Source organism: Haliotis cracherodii, unplaced genomic scaffold (genome assembly GCF_022045235.1).
Source record: "Haliotis cracherodii isolate W230 unplaced genomic scaffold, xgHalCrac1.p SCAF_6, whole genome shotgun sequence".
Classification (NCBI taxonomy): domain Eukaryota; kingdom Metazoa; phylum Mollusca; class Gastropoda; order Lepetellida; family Haliotidae; genus Haliotis; species Haliotis cracherodii.
Genome location: NW_027266319.1, coordinates 54899010 through 54922350, shown reverse-complemented (window position 1 = coordinate 54922350; position 23341 = coordinate 54899010). Strand labels below are relative to the sequence as shown.

General features: G+C 38.9%; 1 protein-coding gene across 1 annotated transcript in view; it reads left to right on the top strand.

Moving 5' to 3' along the window:
* Window positions 1–23341, top strand: part of LOC139445683 (uncharacterized) — a 180626-nt gene that overhangs the window by 11134 nt on the left and 146151 nt on the right. Inside the window, exon 2 of the mRNA XM_071226872.1 lies at window positions 8752–8938. Within this exon, the coding sequence (XP_071082973.1) occupies window positions 8752–8938 (187 nt within the window). The remainder of the gene's footprint in view (window positions 1–8751; window positions 8939–23341) is intronic.

The window sequence follows — 23341 nt, the reverse complement described above, 5'->3', positions numbered from 1 at the left end:
GACTCCCAGACACTGTCTGAGTGTTTGCAGGGGTCTGTTCTCAAAGCTACATGATTGAATTTAGCAGCCAGTAAATAGCAACTTTAGCCATTGTTTCGAAGTCGAGTAAACTTTCCTTCTGGAGAAAACAGTCAATCTTTGTCTGTGACTTTAGCCCCTAGTCAACCTAGGTAAAATTAAAATTTCTCTTGGTCGAATACACTTGGCTGAACAAGTTTAGTGAAGTTGATGCCAAGAGACAAGTTTAGGCTGGTGGGATTAAAAGTTTTTGGCCCAGACAGATTAAACACTTGTGCACCTGCACTGTTCTAAATTAAAGGAAGGACTTTGTGACGCAAGATTATACCCCTTTTCACAGAAGAGGTGAAACGATACAGCAACCATGATAAGATGCATATCGGGATACATGGGTCATAATGCAATTTATTACTTGCTCGTGAAGAGATCACCCGTTTAATAAACATACAGCTTTATTACACATTGTGTAATACCAAAACGCGTGCTTGTGTACTCTCGGAACACGTTTCACGAACAAATATTGAAAGCTCTCAACATCTCTTGGCTTATTCAACGACATTGCGTGTGGAGTTGATAGATCACTGAGAGGAGCTTATGCACACTCGATGACCCCAGCAACCTTGTTGCTAGGCTGACGTCACATGACATTGTTTCGCCGATGGATCTTGCATCAAAATTCCACAAATTACGTCATCGGGTATTGTGACGTTATTGAAAACTTTGAGGTGCAAGGCCCGTTCCACAAGACGATCGTATTGTAGCGCAACGACAGTCGTTGGTCTAAGTTAAAGTATGTGAAATGCGAAAGTCTTAGCCCTACGATAATTTTGTGAATTCTAAAGGTAGACCCGTTGTATGGTATGAAATTCATACGTTTCAACTTTTGACGTGTTTGAAGTATTATTCTGTTAAACTCAATTGGACTATGTCGTGGATCATATAGGTGTCAGCTTTCGCTCGTCAGATACCACAACTATTCACTCGTTTCATAAAATTGGTATTACACGGAAGCTCGTTTAGTATTCTATATATGTATCATGATAGGCATATTAACAGCAAAACACATGGAAATTTCTTGACAATAAATTTTTCAGAGTAGGTTGAAAAGAAAAAGCTAGCTACAGACACATATTTGTAGCAGCTATTTTTAGTACTGAACTTAAAACACTTAATACAATACATTTTGCAATACTTGACTGACAAAACCACTGGGGTCATTAACCAAGTAGCAAGTAATTTATTTCAGCAAATGTATTGTCTTGTATCGATATGGAAAAAATGAATCGGGTATCGTATCGTCGCATGAAAACACAAGATACACCAGTACACCGATGTATCGTTTCTCTCCCAGATTGCCAGTGGCAGAGTTAAGATTGTAAGGTTGGTTGGTTTTTGGTTTGTTGTTTAACGCCGCACTCAGCAATATTCCAGCTATATGACGGCGGTCTGTATACAATCAAGTCTGGACCAGACAATCCAGTGATTGGCATGATGAACATCGATCCACGCAATTGGGATAAGTTGACTAAGGCACATGTAAAATAAGTCCTTTGTACCTGAACATGCTCGGGGTCACCTTATTTGTGACTTAACAAATCATCTTGTAATATGTATTACAGTCGTGCCCTGCTTATACGGACTTCAGATATCCGGAAACCTCGGTTCCCGGACGATTTTCATTCAAAACGAAATAATTACTATATAGATTTACCCGTATATCCGGAAATTCAGTTTCCGGAACCGGACGGTCATTTTCACACACAAAACACTGAAATGCACACAAAATTGTCTCACTTATCCGGACAGTACACTTCTGCTGGTGGTAATCCTTTGATTCGTGAGAAGTCAATTAACCAAGTGACACTGAGTTACGTTTGAGACGAGCTTGTTTATTGTACATGTAATCCCCTTCAATAGATATGGCGTCTGTGGAGGTCAGAGGTCAAAGTTGACCTTCATTACGTATTACGACGCATTGTTTTATATCTAGGGATTAAGATTACCTCGTGTATTTTCTCGTAAACTAAGCCGGAAACAGCAATCAGCTCTACACACGTTTTCTTGGAATCGACCGGTGATTCGGTCAAGACACACCCAATGATATAACTTTATAGGATTTTTAATGCAAGGATCGGCAACAATTGTATCTGAAACTATTTTTTATATAATAATATATTCCATTATTTTCTTAATTATATGCAGCCTTTACTAAACATATTTAAAATAATAATAACCCTAAGCGAAGGAGCTGATTGCTATTCTCGGGTATTATTTTTTACATGGAACCAGTCTGACCAGTCACCGTCTCGGCTCACGCGCACGTGAATGCGAGAATTTCATGTTGACATAGAATCGTCAAACAAAAACAAATATGACTTTTAACGAGTCAAAGTATGTCATTTATGATATATGTATCCATTCTCTGTCAACTAAAGTTCGTTTCAAGGTGTCAATAGCGGTATTCTGACCGTGGCTGCTGTTAATAACGGTGAGTTGTGCGATCTTCCGATCGCTTCACACACGATTTCACCGAAATTAATAAAAGCAATATTATAAGGAATTTTGTCATGAGTTGCATAATTGAAGGGAAGTAACTCTTCCAGTAAGTAAGCTGGTTTCAGTTATACGGAAATTCGTTTATACGGACGAATTGTGAAATGATGCAAGTGTCCGTATAAACGAGGCACGACTGTACATGATAAATGTACTTTCGCACAAGTAAACAGGACAGTCAGTTCACAAATGTGCTTGCCTATGGGATACAGAAACTGAGCAGTATTATCTCACAGAGAAGGAAGGAGCGTCTTTTCTACTTTAACTTGCTGATGATGATGATGATGATAATATATCCACTGGGTTTGAAGATGGATCAAAAGTATTTCTTCTTGTTGCGATTCAAATTCCAAAGGGCTCACCTTAAATCAATTTTAGGGCCCTGTGGCACATGTTGAAAAAATATGAATTTCTGACACTGGTGTGCAGTATTGTAGGTGTTACAGAAAATGACATTTGTATTGTACACTTGGCACCAGTTGACATGCAAAACAACTTTTGCACTGCTCTATATTTTGACCTTAAATTAACGTCAAAATCCACAGTTTGAAGTTACACACATTTCGACTGTGTTTTGAGGTTTACAGCATAACCATATGTCATAGATGTACCATGTTTGGTGTAATAAGCACCCTGCTCCAATAAGCATCCCCTGGCCAAAGTCTATGCCAATCTCAAAGTAATCTTTGTCAGTGCCTCAACAAAGACCAAAACTTTACATGACAATCAACAATTTTCTTGTAAATCATCTGTTATAGATTACAAAAAACAGTAGCTGAGAAGGGGTATGTCATTGCCAAGTTGTCAAAACTATTATGAAAAATATTTAGTTTTATCAATGTTTGAACTGGTTGTCACTACCACTCAATCTCGGAAAAGAATTTAAATTGTGTATGGTTTTAATAATCACCCCTCTTTGTCAATTTTGTGGATGCCCAGGGTGCTTATTACAGCGAATATGGTATTCATAATGATAACCTTTACCCTAGGTTGTGATTGTGTTTGAGATAATATATATGATTAACCTCTCAGCTCAGGAAGTGTTGAACTATGTGTAGTTGTAGGAGGATAGTATCAGGAAAGGAGGCCCTGGTTTATATTTACACATATCATAGGTCAACATTCCAACGCTTTCAGTATTGTGTATTGCAATAATCTACTACTAGTAGTACAACTGATAGTTCTGATTGTGTTTGGGTAGTTCCCAAAATGCTGATTTGGCATTACGTTGTTTTATCTCACACTGCCTTATGATACGTTGTTTACCTCACCCTGGTCTTGTAAACAATGTTTCTGCTTAGTAATCTTGGCTATTAAAAATCCATATATGTTAACATGAAAATCTACTCAAAAATGTAAAGTGACATGCTAAAGCTAGTAAATTCAAAAGTTTTAACGCATACTGTGAAGAAAGACATGTGCATACAGAAACATGTTACGCAAAATAATATTTCTAAGAATATATGTTCTAACTTAGGCCATAATTAAGGCATCATCTAAGCACTGTTAGAAATTGGCACTAGTCCTTGCCAAACTGCCTAATAGTTAGGTATCCTAAGGACTAGTAGAAAATTGCCCTTTTTAGGGGTTTTGCTATATGTTATCATTATAGGGACTAGTGGGCTAAAATTGTTAGTTTCTACAGCTGTCTAGGCCTGCCCAGAGGGTGATAATCTGCCCCAAATCTCCAACAAATGTCATTCAGTATTAAAAACCTTCCCAGTTCATGTCTTTCTTGTTCTAAGAAACATCCTGGCCTTGTAAGCTGTTGTCTGATATCGCGGCCAATAAACATGATAACAAGGAAGAGGGTTTAATGCCTAGTTGTAGATGGTCCCATTGGCTGCAATGCTGGGAATACATATGCAAAATACCTCTAAATTTAAGAAATAAAAACTTTAAAATTGAGCAAACTAATTATTTTTGTCGAAATTATTTTCCTGCCAAGGCCATTGTTTGGAGTCTTAGAGAATTCCATGTATGACTGCAACCCCACTGATATGAAATGAGCTGAATGATGAACAGTTACTTGAGTTATATCCCTATTTGAAGTTCATTATGTTACGATAGAACCCATTTTTAGTCTACTACTCCTTATAGTGATACATATAGCAAAACCGTTAAAAATGACAACTTTTTACTCATTTTTATGATACCTAAACTATTGGGCAGTTTGGCAAGGATGACAGGACTAGTGTCAATTTCTAACCCTGGTTAAGACCAGGGTTTAAAACACTATTTTCTCAGATAATATTTCCCTGACCCTGGCTTTGAAAGCTGATAGCCTTGATTCGTTTCGACCGTCAGTGTGTATGTACATGTATTGTGTTGGTACATTATGATCATTAACCTTGCGTGGCTATGACAACAGTCCTTCATTTGGCATGTTTGACAGCAGTAGTTCTGCAATCAACTTGTTGTAGCTGTCACTCAAACACTAGGATTGACCAATCAGAAGGTCAGACATGATATGCTGTCAGAATCCACCATTTTGTCGGACAAACGGTATCTGACTTTTAAGTGGCTACCACTGACTGATAATATGCAAGGAAATTAATTGCAGGTTTTTTTATGACTAATGCAGGGGACCAGTGGATACGTCATTATATTTCACTAGTCCTCCAAGTTTTGGCTAGTCCTGCTTGAACGAGACTAAAATGTTTACAATATTTACATCTTCTGTCAGTTTTTATTCAGTTCCAATTTGTAGCAAAATTTGAAGCATTGAGAACGTGTTCAGATTTATAGCCCGCTATAAGGACTTTTGTAATTGGATTTTGAAATTGTCCTCTGAACAATTTAGTAGATTTGGGCTGGCAGACAAGCGTGAGTTTTGAAGACTGCTATAGTATTTGAATATGATAAAATAAATTCCATCACTTTTGACTTTTGGTAACAACAAGGAGCCCTTGCATTTTATGCTTAATTTTGAACGCTACCCGTGCAGATCCGGGTTAGAAAAGGTTTTCAGCAAACCATGCATTCTGTACAAGGCAATTATGCTTGTCGTAAGAGGCAACTAACTGGCTTCTGTGATCAAACATGCTGACTTGTTTTATGCATGTCATCGTATCCCAATTGCCTTGATCGATGCTCATGATATCAATCAGTGGATTGTCTGATCCAGACTCAGTTATTTACAGACTGCTGTCATAGAGCTGGAATATTGCTGAGTGAGGCGTTAAACAACAAACTAACATAATCTTGAACTCTGATATGCCATCACACTTTGAATTTTGTTTTTGATGTTATTTGCAAGACCTTATGATATAATATCAAGGCTTTATATCTCTGTGCAGAGTCCAGGTTTGAATTGGTCCCCAGCAGCCTATGATGGTCTTAACAGGCAACATGATGGATCGTGTGATCCAGGGATTTTTGTGAAGATAATGTCATTGGACATTTTCATGGTTTTAGCAAATTTGGACAGGACATTCTTCTATGCCATCAGGGGCGGTCGGGTAGCCTAGTGGTTAATGCGTTTGCTTGTCATGCTGAAGACCTGGGTTCGATTTCCGACATGGGTACAATGCGTGAAGCCCATTTTTGAAGCCATGATATTGCTGGAATATTGCTAAAAGTGGCGTAAATCCTCACTCACTCACTCACTCACTCACTCTATACCTTCACCAGGATTGAAAAATACCTTCAGGACATTCTGGAATGAACCGATCTGAAACCCTGTGGGTCAGACCTGGTGATTTGGTTGGTTGCGTGTCATCTTACAAAATCAATCCCTGGATTGTCTGGTCCAGACTCGATAATTTTCAGGCCATGGATAAAAAGCTGGAATATTGCTGACTGCAGCATTAAACAACAAAGAAATCAGGCACAATTAAAATAGAATTTGTGTATCAAGACATCATGAAGACATGCAATGGCGGCCCTACTGAATATTGAAACAAACCCCACATCCTGAAGATCTTCTATTCCTCAGGGGACAGTACTCGGCATTATGCAAACATGTTCGTGTTAGCCGACTTGTGCTAATTTCTGCCCCTGGCAATGAAATATTTAGAGAGTACTTTGAGCAGAAAACACAGTTAATATTGAGACCATTTTCATATTTAACTTGAGGAACTCTTGGGTCAGGATAGATCATTGAAAGTCACTAATAGAAAATGTTATATGAATTTAAAAAGTATTTGAGAGAAAACGAGATTCTGCATTGGAATTTATATTTTCATAAACACTTGACTAATTGGTTTCTTGGCCAAAAATAAATAAACTTAGATTCAGAATATTAAAAATCTCTGTTTTGTAGAAAAACACAAGCTCAGCGAAATGAAATTGCCAGATGGGAATCTTTGAGCATCTTATGAATTCTTCATAATGTAAAAATAAGGAGAGTTCATGTGATGGCAGTGACACAGTAATGTGGCTCTAATCAACTCTGGGGGCTGGTGGTTCAACCTTATTAAGCAGGCTGTCAAAACAAGCCTGAGACCTTGCACTTGCTCATCAGCAAGGAGAGCAAGGCTATGAGGGCAGAATTGACAGTAATACCTCATGATTTATATACCGAAACAGGAAATCACCACAAGACCAGTAGCGCCAATAACCTATGGATGTTCTTCCATTTGGAAATAGATTTTTGTAAGATGTCCGAGTGCTGTCGTGAAATGTAAGGGTTAGTGTTTGCCTCAGAAAAGAACATTTATGTATTAAAATGTTTGAATCGTCATTGTCATCATCATCATCATCATCATCTGATGTCAGCGAAGTAACAGTATCATCATGATAAGTTGCATCAAAAATATATAAAAATAAAAATCATTTGTAAACCTGTCACTACTATTGGCCTCATGGCCAAAAAATATGAATAAAATGTGCTTATAAATATATATACCACCAAAGGAACAATGTCATCATATATTTTTGTGAAAAAGCATGTGAATTTTTTAATGTGAAATGCATTTTGAGTTTAAGACATCAATCAAAATTAAGCATTAAAGGGGACATGGCTCTGACCAATCGGCAGTCCTGTTAAGTCAGATTTAAGGAGTTCAATATCACTTTGTATGTCTGCAAAGTCCAATCTTCTTGGGCATAGTACTTAAGCAGGTATTGGTTATTCTTCCACACCGAGACGATATCTCAACGAATAACAACACTCTCGACTGAAAGTGGACAGCACACTGTGGACCCTGTCTACCTTTAATGTCAAAGGGTCCTTATCATTACCGATAAGCTTTAGTTGGTCCCTAGATTCAGATGCTGTTAAATAAACCCTCAAGGAACACTGGACCCCGATTTGAAAGAGGCTGTTAACATAATGTTAAAACATTTAACGTGTCATGTTTTAAATGTTTATCACAAAGATGGATGCCAAAGATATCAGTGGAATTGTGTGAGTGAGCGGATATCGGTTTACGCCGTATCAGAAATTTTCAAGTGGATCTCCGCCATTACTGTATGTGGAGCAATTTTAAAGGTGTATGATATGGACGATCTCCATGGGCCGACATAAATAGTAGATCGTGTATGTTCCATGTGCGTCGGTGACTCAGCACCGTGCCGTATACCGCCGCCTCATTATGCCGTAGTCCACTGCAGTAAGATCTGAGTACTATTGATTTTTTTCCGCACTTGTGTGAGGGGGAAATAGCATTACTGCGGTTCCTCGGGGCTCGCCTGTGGACAGTTCCCTGACTTGCCTACAAAAACATGTTGCAGAGAATCCACGTCTTAAGAAAGTAAAGCTTTCTGCAGTGGCCTGGATCAAGGGGAATGGAATGGTTTAATTTTTGGTAAATGATTTATGAGTTTGTGATCAAATTTGACATTCTGAACTGTGACACATCTTCCTTTCACAGTCCATTTCTCTTCTCATTCCGGTTTAATTTCCCTTTCCTTGTCAGGTCATAACATTTAGGCGTGGAAATAATATTTAACTCGTCACTGTGAAATTATGGTAATGCGAAATGGTACTGTTACTGTCAGCTTGCATCTTATATAATCGCTTGCTCTGTCGCTCAGAAAGAAATTGCTCAGTGACCCATTAGAGATGGCAAATGAAGATAGATAAATTATCCAAGACCGTTTCCTGATATGAATCGAAGTAGGTTTGTAGATATATGTGACATGATGGTTTGAAGGTTTGAAACCTTTAAAGGATAATGGCCAGGAATTGATACAAGACTTGCTGGTTATTTTAAGACTGGTAAATCATTGTTTCAGAACTGGCACTGACAGCAGGACTCCAACAAAGACAGCCGAAGTTCTAAATCGAAGATCACATACAGGTGAAGGTCATGTGAATCCCGCTGGAAAGAAAGGTGGGAAGGCAGGTGCTAGAGATGTCGCAGCCTCACAGTCCACATCCTCGGTTTCCGGGAAGCACCGGAAGAAGGCTGCTGATGCAGAGGTAAGTTATATTGTGCCTTCTCTCTTAGTAACATTGTGCCCTCTGTCTCGGTTACATTGTGCCCTGTGTCTCGGTTACATTGTGCCCTCTGTCTCGGTTACATTGTGCCCTGTGTCTCGGTTACATTGTGCCCTGTGTCTCGGTTACATTGTGCCCTGTGTCTCGGTTACATTGTGCCCTGTGTCTCGGTTACATTGTGCCCTCTGTCTCGGTTACATTGTGCCCTCTGTCTCGGTTACATTGTGCCCTCTGTCTCGGTTACATTGTATCCTCTGTCTCGGTTACATTGTGTCATCTCTCTGTGGAGGTTAGTGCTTCATGCCCTCTCCTACTGCAGGGTTTAGTGCTTCATGCCCCATCCTACTGCATGGTTTAGTGCTTCATGCCCTCTCCTACTGCAGGGTTTAGTGCTTCATGTCCTCTCCTGCAGCAGGGTTTAGTGCTTCATGTCCTCTCCTGCAGCAGGGTTTAGTGCTTCATGCCCTCTCCTACTGCAGGGTTTAGTGCTTCATGCCCTCTCCTACTGCATGGTTTAGTGCTTCATGCCCTCTCCTACTGCAGGGTTTAGTGCTTCATGCCCTCTCCTACTGCATGGTTTAGTGCTTCATGCCCTCTCCTACTGCAGGGTTTAGTGCTTCATGTCCTCTCCTGCAGCAGGGTTTTGTGCTTCATGTCCTCCCCTACTAGTTCACTAGTCCTTATAATGATAACATATAGCAAAACCCTTGAAATGGGCCAATTTCTACTAGTTGATGATGCCTTAACCATTGGCCAGTTTGGCAAGGACTACAGGACTAGTGCCAATTTCTAACGCTGCTTCATGTGTCCTGCGTTGGAGGATCATGTATGCCCCCTCTTCTCTTATCTTGACAAAACTTCAGGTGATCAAACAGCCATCCACACTAAAAACATTTACCTGGCAGCCATTGTGACCACCAGATCCCTATTACAGTCCTCTCTGACAGAAACATTCAGGGAGGTTTTGTCTTGTAAACCTGACAGACCTCTCTGAAACAGGTAGTCTGTAAACATCACAGGGAAGAAACCAACAACTCTGAAGACTGAGAGAAGTGTCTGGGACTGGAATGTGCCTCATAATGTTTAAAAACATTCTGTCTCCCATTTTATCGAAGATAGATTTAAATATCAAGTTAGAAATCTGTATGGAACCCAAGCTGTTTGATAAATGTATAGTAACACTGAGACCCTTTCAGTTCCGTATTCATGACATGCAAGATTCCTTGTTGAAATAAGGCAGTTAGTATGAGACAGTGTTATACTGACAGACATTCTGCTGTCTACAGACAAATTAATATACCTGTTATACAATCGATGCTTAAACTACATCAAACTTGTCCAAACTCGCTTTGAGGTGTAAGTGCTGGCAACCATCAGATTGACATGGAACCTTCACAACGTCCAGACTGACTACGAGGAGTTTAACGATATATCAAACTATCAATGTATGGCAATTGTTTACCCTGCGATTGTACTATATTTATAGGCATTGAATGCCAATAGTTTGTCAATAGTATGCCTAACAATCAATAGTTTCAGTAGTCCCAGTTAGTTGTAAATCAGACATCATTATGCGTAAGAAAACTCAGTTTTTACAGTCGAGCTTTAAACCTACCGCGTTGACTAGCAACGATTATGATAATTTCAGATTTGAATTACTTTGACATTGTCGGCAATACTTTATTCATTTCTGTGACATTGATTGACAATATGATCAAGCCTCAAAGTAGGTTTAATACTATCGCAATACTTTTGCAATTGTTGACGACTATCACAATACTATCACAGCCCCAATAGTGACCATAATGCTGTTATTTGTAACAATGTTGTAGACGAAAATGGTGTATGTGTGTACTATGGTAATTTTGATGATCAATTCAGTATTTTTGTTGCCTAAAGATATATGTTATATAATGATCTTTCAAAACAATCTGATTGTTACGCAAGTACCCTTCAGTTAAGAATACATCTATCACTTGTGCAATCACCATGGAAAAGTTTTGAGTCTGCTGGACCCAAATCTTTCTCTTAAGGTTGTTGTCTTTACAATGCTGTTGTTTTGGAAAACACTTTTACATGCATATTTGTACCATGCAACTCAAACGTAATTGAGTATTGGTGATGGTGATTACTAGCAAAGCATACTTCACCAAAAGATATTTTACTTGACTTGGGCTTTGGGCTAATTGTTGAAACCACAGACTGCTTATATGGAAACAAATGAAAAATGTCAGAACCGAGGAACCAAGCATTATGTTAAATCTCCCAGGACAAGCTCACTAGTCCAAGAACTGTGATCAGCTGGAATTATAAACGCCCTCCAGCCCAGCTGTTCCCCTGGGACTTTTCGGTTCTTGAACCTAAGTTTAAGAATTTATCAGCAGATAATTTTTTTTCTTGCGATCGGACAGCCATCACACTAATAAAGTTTGCCTGGCAGCCATTGTGACCACATGATCCCTCTGTCAGTCATCTCTGACAAAACATGAGCTGGAAGTGTTCAGTTTTGTAATTGGACAGGTATCTCTGTAACAGTGCTTTTGACACTAAAAGCTGTATCCAGGTCAATGACTTGGACCCAAGAAATGTGACCCAAGTCAATGGCAAAAGTCAATCAGTCAAATAAACAAAACAGAAAATTGGCAGACGAAGCATAACAACGAATCAATATGATACTGTTTGTGATCTGATGAAGATATATAATCTGGCCAATGAACGTCGCAATAAGAAAAATGTTTGACTATAAAGTCTCAATAGCTCCTCACAGTGTTTCCCTATGATACAGAAAGTATGATGCAAAGACACGCTGAACAAAATTTCAGTTATGATATGTGATGGCTGTGCTTTGTTTTGTTTCTTAAGTCGATAATGTAAGCACAGTATAGCACACAGGACAAACAGAAGTCCAAGAACTGTGATCAACTGTAATACAGAAACGCCCTCCAGGCTATCTGCTCCCCTGGAACTGTTCGGTTCTGGAACTTTAGTTTAAACTCCTTGTTGTTAAAGTACAAACAACACAGTTACGTTGTCAAAATACATCCGACTCCAAACTTCCCAGATATCATATTTCATTTAACAAACATTACACATACCGTATTCGACGTAATAAGCGCCCAGGGCGCTCTCAAAATTAGAAATAGGGGGCTCTTATTAGAATGTTATTTTGGTGGAAAAAAGAGAGTTGAAAGATAAATTTCGTGGTTTATGCTGACACACTGAAATGTTTATATGCGACAGATAAAATTTTCCAGAATTTATTTGCCCATAATTAAGAATGCATATAACACACGAGTGCGTATTATACGCGAATAAATAATCAACATTGATCAATCTGAATGAGTGCTTATTGGGATTGTTCACTAGCCAATATATCAGCAAATATCGCCGTGGGGGCTTGTTAGAGCGGGGTGCTTATTACGTCGAATACGGTACTTCGATTCCCAATCCTTGGCGGCATGAATATATGTGGGAATATATTCTTGTGGGTTAACACGTCCGGAAACTGATGATGGTTTAGATGCAAGGATTGTGTTTCCCACAAACAGTATAACAAATCTACTACCCTACCAGGGTTTTTCTTTTCAGCATTAGAAATTGGCACTAGTCCTATAGTCCTTGCCAAACTGCCCAATGGTTAAGGTATCCTAAGGACTTGTAGAAATTTGCCCTTTTTAAGGGTTTTGCTATATATTAGCATTATAAGGACTAGTGGAATTAAACTGTTAGTTTCTACCGCTGCTTTTATGTGATGTAACTGGGAGACCGAAGTTTTGCAGCCGGCCAGGATTTAGATGAAGTAGTGTACAGTCACACCCTGACTGCCTGGCCATTTTGAACATTGGAGCTTGAATGTCTTTGTGTTATTGCTGTAGAACAAACCTTGAGGTGAGGTGACATGGGGTTATACCTTGCGTCCAAAATTATCGCACTTATGTAGCGTCGTGCATGCCCATGATGTGTGTGCTTGTGCTTGTTCGGACTAAGGGCGATTTTACAGTCCCAGCCCACTGAGATACCATGCTGCAGTTTGACATAAATACACCACTCAGACACAGAACACTGATTCCAAGCCAACCAGTCCTAGTTTTAATTCTTAGTGCCGAGCACCATGCAGGGTAGCAAGTACCATCTTTCAACGCCTTTTGATATGATGCGACCAGGGATCGAATGCCCAACCCTTCTGCCCTCAGGCAGCGCTCGACCACTAGTCCACAGAGGCGGTCGAAACAAACCTTGGAAGCGTCAAAACAGTTTTTAAAATTAGGGATGAAAGTCGAATGTCTTCATAATCACTGTAATAATTAGAGATGTGCTGTATTACCGGGACACCATGATTTGAAATACTAACAAATATGTATCACAATACGTTTGGAAAATACCAGTATATTGTGTTTTTCAAAATCATGCATATGTTCATCTTCTTGGCAAAGTTTACATATAAGTGACAAGTCAAACTGAAACTATTTGCAACCTGTTTTCACTATGTAATGTGTCTGTCATGCATGCGATGTGACCTTACAACATCCAACAAAATTGTAGACGAACCTTGCAATTTAGTGTGGTTGTATCGCAATACATTAATCATTATTGCAATGCAAAAGTTAAGTCAGTACCCATCACTAGTAATACTGTAATATCTATTGGGGGCTTTGATTAAAATACTAAGGCTAAAAACTTCACCCAGCTTGTCTTCTTCCCATGACTATTCTGGCTCTGACTTTGGGAAGTCTTGTCTTTCATCTGAATGGCACTGCCTACGTGGTCTAGTGGTAGAGCATCCACCCGGAGAGTGGAAGGTTCGGGGTTCAAATACCAAAAGACGTTAAGGGATGGTAGTTATTGTTGCCTGCCTTGCGCTCAGCATTAAAAGGGGCTAAAACAAGAACTGGTCGGCTCAGAGTCAGTGTACTGTGTCTAGCTGGGGTATTCATGTTAAACTGTAGCATGGTATCTCAGTGGGCTAGCACTTTAAATCGTCATCAGTCCGGACTAATAAAAGCAGCAACACACACGCGTGCATGCACGTCGCTATATAAGTTCAATAATCTTGGACGCGACGTTAAACCCCATTTCCCCTCACCTCATCAGACTGGGACCCTCAGGGAGACAGTGGTATCCATGTGCTCAGTCCTTGTTCTTCACAGTTCCAGATAAGCTGCATATTTGCATGAAATATGCAAAATAAATCGCTATTGCCAAATCAATTGAGTTGTATACAAATGACTGTGCATGAATATTTTTTTTATAACCCAAGAGTATAACACCACTTTGCGTAATTACCCAATGTATTCTATTCAAATTGCATACTTATGTTTCTTAACAGATCTTTATTTATAAATCATATGCAGGCATCACCAACACATGAACTCTACGGCAGTGAATAATGCATAAAAAGGTGCTATGGTTCGCTTCTTGTTAATCAGACAAAATGCTTTTCAGGGTTAGGAATTTCTTGTATTTTAGTGAAAGGGGCACATAGATATCATACTTTTTCACAAATCTTTGCAAAAATGTTCATCATGTGAAGTCAGTGACAGCGCGTGGAGCCACTGGCATTTCAATATTGTTAAGAGCAGAGAAAACCATAAATATTAATGTCGAATCGACACCCGAAAGCATGCTGAAAGCGCTACATTATTACTCTGGTCAATGGATCAGCTTGCCCTCAATTATCCTCAGCTCCCTTGGGAGTATACATCCCAAGCTGCCAGCATTAGAAGGTTAACAGTCACATTACTCTCTCTTACTACCGGGTACCCATTCACTGCTGGGTGGACATCACTAACTCTATTTTCGTTGGGGGCGGTCGGGTAGCCTAGTGGTTAAAGCGTTTGCTCGTCATGCAGAAGACCCGTGTTCAAATCCCGACATGGGTACAATGTGTGAAGCCCACTTCTGGTGTCCCCCGCCGTGACATTGCCTGAACATTGCTAAAAGCGGCGTAAAACCAATCTCACTCACTATTTTCATGGGTTTTTTTTAAGCTAATCACATTATTGTGGGTATATTTTTTTATGTGAAGCATGCGGTATGTGTTAAAGGAAATCTCTTTCCTAATGACTATGAAAGTAGCTCGGACAACTCGCTGATAAATTTTCAGCAGAAACTGGCTGATGAATAATGAATGTTGCAACCACTCCTTCCTCAATACCCACAATTGGAGGACTACAGATGACGCTGCAGTTGTGTAGAAGCTATATACCTATGTGTGTATGTGCACATGGCACCGTCTCCCGGGAAAATGCAGACCCACGATTCCATCCCTGCCCATTGATTTATTCATGAGAGATCTATAGTGGGCCATTCATGCAGATATGTACAGTCCTCATGGCTCTCTCGAACACACCTTGTATATTATGCACGAATTTAATGGAGGTGGTGTGCAAGTCGGTATTATACAGCAGTGTACGAAATAACTGCCTGCCTGTGGCTGGTAACTTTTCCGTCGGGCTGCATGAAAATTTCCTCCACCTGCCCGACTCTCTGGCAGATACAGGGTTAGAAATTGGCACTAGTCCTATAGTCCTTGCCAAACTGCCCAATAGTAAAGGTATCCTAAGGACTAGTAGAAATTTGCCATTTTTAAAGGTTTTGCTATTTGTTATCATTATAAGGACTAGTGGACTGAAACTGTTAGTTTCTATCGCTGCAGATATATAATTTTAGGTCTACTTACGTTATCAAATTATTTGTAACTCCTCAAACTCATAGATTCTCCAGTAATTGTTTGCATTATATCAACTGAAACAAGACGTGATTGGTCTCTTTTTTGTGTGTGATTTTTAATGCTTATAATGTCTAAATGCGGGCAGGTAATTTTGAAGATGGGCAGACAACATTTAGGGGTTACCTGCCCGGCTGTCTTGTTGGGTTTTAAAATTGTTTCCCAGCATTATTGTTTCAGTCTCCCTTAAGAGTTTTTTTGTTTGTTTGTTTGTTTGTTTGTTTGTTTGTTTGTTTGTTTAACACCACAATCAGTAATATTCCAGGTATATTACGGTGTCCTGTAAGTAATCAAGTTTGGACCAGACAATTTAGTGATTGAAATCGTACACACTGATCTTCGCAACTGAGATGCAAAGACATACAGTCAACTAAGTCAACGTGATTGAGTTCAAATTTAAAGTCGGCATTGTTACAGCATTATGAGTTTCATTTCAAAGCACTCTGTCGAACATATTTTAGCATAGCAGTAATATTTATAACATTCATACCTGAGAAGAAAAGATCACAACTAAGTTTGCAGTAGCTTGACTTGAATCCTTTTGTTAATTTCCAACTCTTGACTTTAGCATCAAAGCCTTGAAAGTTGCACCCAAGTATTGAATATGAATTCTAACAGGCATATTTACTGTACCCTTAGGTCATTCTAAGCACTTGGATACTTGACACTGTGTTATATGTATACGCATGGCCAATTAGCTTCTTCGTTCACTGTATACTAACCTGGGTATTTTGTGCACACATATCAATATTGCCATCAATATCTGTTGCTGAGTGGTATTCGTAGTGGTGATTTATATAGCTTGTCTTCGTCTTCTATGAATACCACTGAGAGTCTCAGTAAAAAGCTTTCAAGAAATATGTCAAGTTTTATCTTTAAAACTGTAAATTTACAAATTCCGTCTTTTTCAAAATGAACTACGATTATGGGACCTTTTGAAGTCCTCCTAAAGGGAAATTCCCATTGAACCTTTTTTTCCACGCGTTACAAATGTAAGCCTCGAGCGCTGCAGTCAGCCATCGTTCCCGTATTGTTGGTATTGATTCGTCGGCAATGACGTATTATTGCATATGCATCTCGACAGCCAGAACAGAGAGTCAATTGTCCTGACTTGTACTGAAAATAATGTTAAACTTATAATAGAGGCGGCATTGGTATCCATGCTGTTGGATTATTGGCTAAGCAAACACAATGTTTAGTGTTATTGTATATTGAGTTGAGTCGGGCAATGTGAGGACTGGTACACTGCTGCTAAATTTCATGCTTCTCTGGGGCTTAATCAAGAGAGTGATTTATATCATGGTTGTCTCTAACTTTGTGAATAAATATAATTATGTGATTAGATTGTATTGATGTTTCTAGGCATGCTACAAAATCTGGGAATATGAATTATTGTTTATTTTGGTTTGAGGACTTGTTCGTGAGTGTTCAAGGTACAGGACAGTATTGTAATTTATATTCATAGCAGACTAACATGACAATGGGGACTTGTTACATAAATGAAGATGAGAATCTTTGGTCCTAAGCTGGCCCAGATGGACTTTTGTGCGGCATCACCAAGACAGAAACATGTTTACAGAGAGATGGAAATTTGCAGTTGAAAAGTCAGTTCTACCTCAGGACAATAAATATTTTGTATCAAAATAAGATTTTTTTGTGAACATTTGTATCATTTAATAATTTAACTCCAGTGCAAAATATTTATGTAGAAGTTTTAATTTTCTGTTATTTCTATGTAAATAAATATTTTTGTATAAAACTAATCCCATTATAGGAACATTTTAAACGTCAATTTTTAACTCTAGTGCTAAATAAGAAGACTTTTTTTTCTTCATAAATTGTATATATTAAAGTAAAAGTATTGATTTTCTCTTAGTTCAGTGAATCAATATATATTCGCATTTAAAAATAAGTCTCATGTCCATGAACATTCAAAAAATTAAATAAGACGTTTGGTATATGTTTATGGAATAATTTGTATTCTTATTGTGCCTGTTGGCAACAAAGTCTTATTTATTATAGTCTGCCAGGATGGTAGGGTAGCCAAGTGGTTAAAGTGTTTGCTCGTCATGACAAAAACCTGGTTCCATTCCCCACATGGGTTCAATGTCTGAAGCCCATTTCTGGTTAAAAGTGATGTAAAACAATACTCACTAGCTCAGTTACAATCTGCCAGGTATGAAGCCGAGTCATCCAGCCATGTTTTAAGGTGTGTAGCAGTGGGAATTATCACACAGAAGAACACTGTGTGAGGGTAGCTCTATGGGTACGGTGATCAGTTACGGTCAAATACCTGTGGCTTGAATTGTATACCGTATTCGACGTAATAAGCGCCCAAGGCGATATTTGCTAATATATTGGCTAGTGAAAATCCCAATTATCACCCCTTCCAATTGATCAATGTACACATGACTTATTCATTTCGTGTAAAATACGCACTCGTGTGTTATATGTCTCTTAATCATGGGCAATTGAATTGTGGAAAAATATATCTGTCGTATATAAACATTTCAGACTGTCAGCATAAACTACGAAATTTACGGTCTTTTCCCCACCAAAATAATATTCTAATAAGAGCCCCCTATATCTAATTTTGAGGGCGCCCTGGGCGCTTATTACGTCAAATATGGTAATGTCCCTTTTACATCCTATTTGACAACAAATGACTCACCAATCTGCGCATCAGGGCTGTTTGAAGTTGTCCAACAAGTATACTGTTGAAACCTACTGATGGCTACAAGCTTCGAAGTAAATAGTTACGTTATTGTCATGCATGTGTATTACATTATGAGGCAGAAGAGTGACGGAATATTTCTCAACAAATTGTTCCTGGGCAAGAAAAATTCTACCCATCTGTCTAACATACACTCCAGTGTTGGGCAAGGCAACGCTGGTATTTCCATACAGAAAAACAGGTTATTGAAACATGTAATAAGGCTTGTCTCCACCTGTACAGTGGGTAAGGGCTGCTTGCTCGCTCACTCGCTCACTCACTTGCTCACTCACTCACTCAATCGCTCACTCACTCACTCGCTCACTCGCTCACTCACTCACTCACTCATTCACTTCTGTATGACGCTATATGTAATTTGTTTTTCATTCTTAAACTTTCTTTTATTATTTTATGCCTTTTTAGCACAAACAAATAGCACTAGATTTTCAAAGGCTAAATTTATGACAAGTGTCTCTTATTAATGAAAACAGGATCTGACCACAATTGACCATGAACGTGAAGTGTTCAACATTACTTGACATAACTGCCATGCATTATTTCAAACCCTGGTGATTGCAATATACGAATGGCTCTAACACCATGCGTTACACAACAGGTATATTATCAGCTCCTGACCACAAGAGATTTATTATCAGCTCGCTCCACCATAGATTATCACATCGATATTATGCAACTTTCGCCTGCCCAACTAAAGCTGTGTTAATTATGAATCGGCAATCAGACCAGGGTATTTACCGACATGAATCTATGTATTCACCAGGGCTTTCATTTGTATACCTCACAAACCCAGCATACTTTATTTCATGGATATTTCCACGGTCCTGTTAATAGTGAAAGGAGATGGAATTAATTGCGTCGGTAGGCATGTTGGTAATCGATAGAATTTGGACATGATCACTAGGAGCTTGAATGTGCAATGAGCATGCGTGTTTCAAGTCTGGCTATTGGTACCGACCCTGCCCCGGCCATACGTTCGTCACTTTGAAGTTGTACACATGTAAATAACCAACAGGGAATACTTACGCTGCTCCAAGTAAAATGCTGATCGATTTTGGGCTGAAAGAGATATGGCTGCTGAATTCCCATGGCCACATAGACTAAATTCTCCTTCCATACAGCTACTAAAACATTCCGATAGAATTTTCAAACTTTATGATATAAGTTATTGGTATGTGCATTACAAGGGTCAGTATCTTAGGTAGATGAGAGTGTAGCATTAATATCACGCTGACTGCCGGTGTTTGAAATTGAGGATGATAATCAAAGCGTCCGTGTAACACGTGGGGTATAAATGAAATATTTACGGTTTCCCAAGATTAAAATACTTCAGATAAATGACTCCTGTCCCCATTAATACCCAAAGCTGATTGTGTATAAGTATGACTGTATGAAATGTATGTGTCACTAGTTTTGTTCTTGCTGCAAGGTCAAGATGCTCCACAGCAATACAACCTAACAGTTTTCATCCACTAGTTCTTATTATGATAACATACCGTATTATCTTGAGTATAGTGCTCACTTTTTCCCCAAAAAACACAGCTGTGTAGAAGGGGGTGCAGATTTTACATGCCATAATGAGTTTTGATGGGGTTTTTCCCGCAATGGTATAGCAAAACCCTTAAAATAGGCAAATTTTAAAAAGTCCTTATGATACCTTAACTATTGGGCAGTTCGGACTTGTGCCAATTTCTAATGCTGCACCATTGAAGTCTGATAAGGATGTGTTTAGTCACTTAGGAGATAAGTATTATGAGATTTGAACATTTTTGGGGCAACCATTGGATGACGTCTAATGCTTGCGTGATAACTGAACTCACCTGGTTAGGAGAATGTGAAAAATAAATCTGGATAAAAAATGTTCTGATTAATATTGTACAAACTTTATGTTTTATTGATGTGATACCCATGTCACTAAGCCGAATGGACATTTTTATAAATTTGGCATTGAGAAAAAAAGAGATATTATGTATTAAGAGAAAACATTCATATGCATTGAAAAGTCCAAATATGTTCACATGTCCATATGTCTATGTGTGGATGTTTCTCATATTTCACAGAGTTAACCTTCTTGAAAGACCTGTTGGGAATCCGGGATAAAATTGGTCCCTTGTAACCGACGCTTTGTGTAAGGAGCAGGAGATGGCAGTGTTAGAAATTAAGGGGGACAAGAATAATGCTGAAATATATGTTTGGACAAGTTGACTCAAAAGTATTTGGTGAGAGAAAGGACTGAAATATAACTTGACTTGTGGGTGGGATTTATGAAAAACAACTCCACAGTTTGTGTTCGTGGGTTTCAAAAACATTAAGGATCAAAGTTATGTTTCATAAAATAAACAAATTATGGACACTATTTGAAGTTAGGATGGGGCAGTGTGCGTCTGGTCCATGTGGTCTGCTGCTCCAGTACCTAAATCCATTAGGAACCCCCCCCCCCCCCCCCATGTTTTGTTTTAGACAATGACCCCTTGGCTTTCATGCCGTATTTCACTATCCTCCAAAACTTGTGGCTCGAGTCATGATGATGGTTGCAGCAAGCAGAATGTAGGGTAAATTCTGATAAATTATGTCATGAGGTAATACCCTATAATTAAAGTTGGGGGTTGTCTCCCTTTGCACGCACACAGCTGACTCGATATGCTTCCATGGAATATATCGAGTCCAACTGTGTCCATCATGAAGATAGAAAACAAAGTCAAGTTCATGTCATTATTAATTTACTTTAGCTGAATATTTCAGATAATTAAATGGTCTTAACTTGCTAAATACTTGGTATTTGATCAATGCCGTAATGGGTCTATTTTGATTAACAGTTTGATTTTCAGTTAAAATTCAATTATATTATCTAACTATTTTCATGTTTTATCATGTTGTGTTTCTTTTTTTTTAAAATCTTTAAGAATGTCATATTCAAGATAGTTTTAGAATATTTTAAATCTATAAGAATGTAAGCAATGATGAGAGTTTCAAGAATCCCTGTATTCTGTATGTGTACAGGTTTTTTTTCACCAGTGTGCCTAAATACATGAACACAGAGGTGGGGAAACACTTGCAGCATATGTGCGAAGAAGAGTAAGAAGGAACTGCATGATCCCATTAGCGTAACAGAAGGGATGACGGACTGCTGCCTCGTCCCCCAACACCGTGCCTGTCTGTACCAGCAACCTGCTAATCTCCCATCTTGCGATCCACTACTCCAGATCATATAGCAGCAATCTTCTCAGTTACTGCAAACAAAAAAATTAAATAACCATCAAATGGATTTTAATGTCAAATATTAAAGTGGTGGTTAAGTTGTTTAACCTCTGCCTTGATTCAGTGTTATGTGTTAGCCAGTGTTTATATAGTAGTTAGGAGAGTTGTGTATGTAGAAAGGGTTTACATGGCGGGGCCACGGCTCTCTCAACACAGACCTGGCCTCGGCGTAGCTTGGAGTGAAAACATTTTGTATCTATATGGAGATTAGTCTGATAGTTGGTTTATGATCCCTAAAACACGACTTTCCTCGGTTTCTGTTAGTTTCTTTCTAAATTTCGTTTTATGTGGTGGGGATAATACCAATATTACATTTCAGAGTTTTTTCTGTTCTTCAAAACAATAGCTGCATGTGTTGCCATGTGCACTATGTTCGTCAAGCCGGTCCGGTTGATACAACAGTTTAACTAATTGTATGCCCATTATATTTTTTGGTCAAAAGTTTGCATGAGGGGAAATAAGAAAATATTGCTTTTCGCATTGCTATTTTTTGCATGTTTCATCTAACAGGATCGGGTGGTCAGGCTCGCTGACTTGGTTGATGCATGTCATCGATCCCATTTGCTTGGATCGATGCTCATGACATTAATCACTAGATTGTCTGGTCCAGACTCGATTATTTACAGACCGCCGTCATATAGCTGGAATATTGCTGAGTGCGGCGTTAAACAACAAACCAACCAACCAACTATCTTTAAAGCATTGGCAAGTCTGTTAACCATCAAAAAGCATGTTTTGGAGTTGTTTTATGTCAAGGATTGGATTTGTGGGTGCAAAGTAATTATGTCTGTTTTCTAAGAATTTTTCCCCATGTTTACTTAGCAGGGCATGTATGCTACTCAAACATTGGTAGGGATACTGAAATACGAGAGTGGATAGAGTGTCTGTCTGGAGATAGTAAGGTCTTTGGTTTGAATCCCGAACGTGTCATACCAAAACATGTTAAATGATGGTACTTATTGTTTCCCTGGCTGGCATTCAGTACTATGGGGAGAAAACAAGCAATGGTTGGCTTGGAATCCTTATCTGTGTGAGTAGGTATTCATTTTAAACTGGCATGGTACCTCAGTGAGCTAGCACTCTAAAACCTATAGCATACACCTTGCTATGTAAGTGCTCAAACATCAAGATGACAAGATGTGATTTAACTGAAGTACTGTTCAAATTAGCGTTAAACCAAACTCACTCACTCTCCATGTGATTTGGGGCAGTGGGTAGCCTTGTGGTTAAAGCGTTAACTTGTCACGCCAAAGACCATGGTTCGATTCCCCACATGGGTAAATTTGTGAAGCCCATTTCTGGTGTCCCCTGGCATGATATTGCTGGAATATTGCTGAAAGCATGCTATTGCTGGAATATTGCTGAAAGCAGCGTGAAACCATACTGTCTCACTCCCTCTCGATGCAATTGATATCAACACTTGATAGATCAGCATCGTGATTAATGAGAACACTGGATGAGTGTTTACTTTGTATGTTTATTCTTTGCTCATAACTGCATCACCCTTACAAACTTTAACGACAGGTAGAACAGAAACGGTTGGTCTATATATAGTGCCATTTCCATCATTTTGCCAGCTAATATTGATATGCACACGCCTTTATTGTCAGACGATCTCATATGAATATTTTATATGGCGGAAATCGATGTAGAAATGCTGTGATTTTCT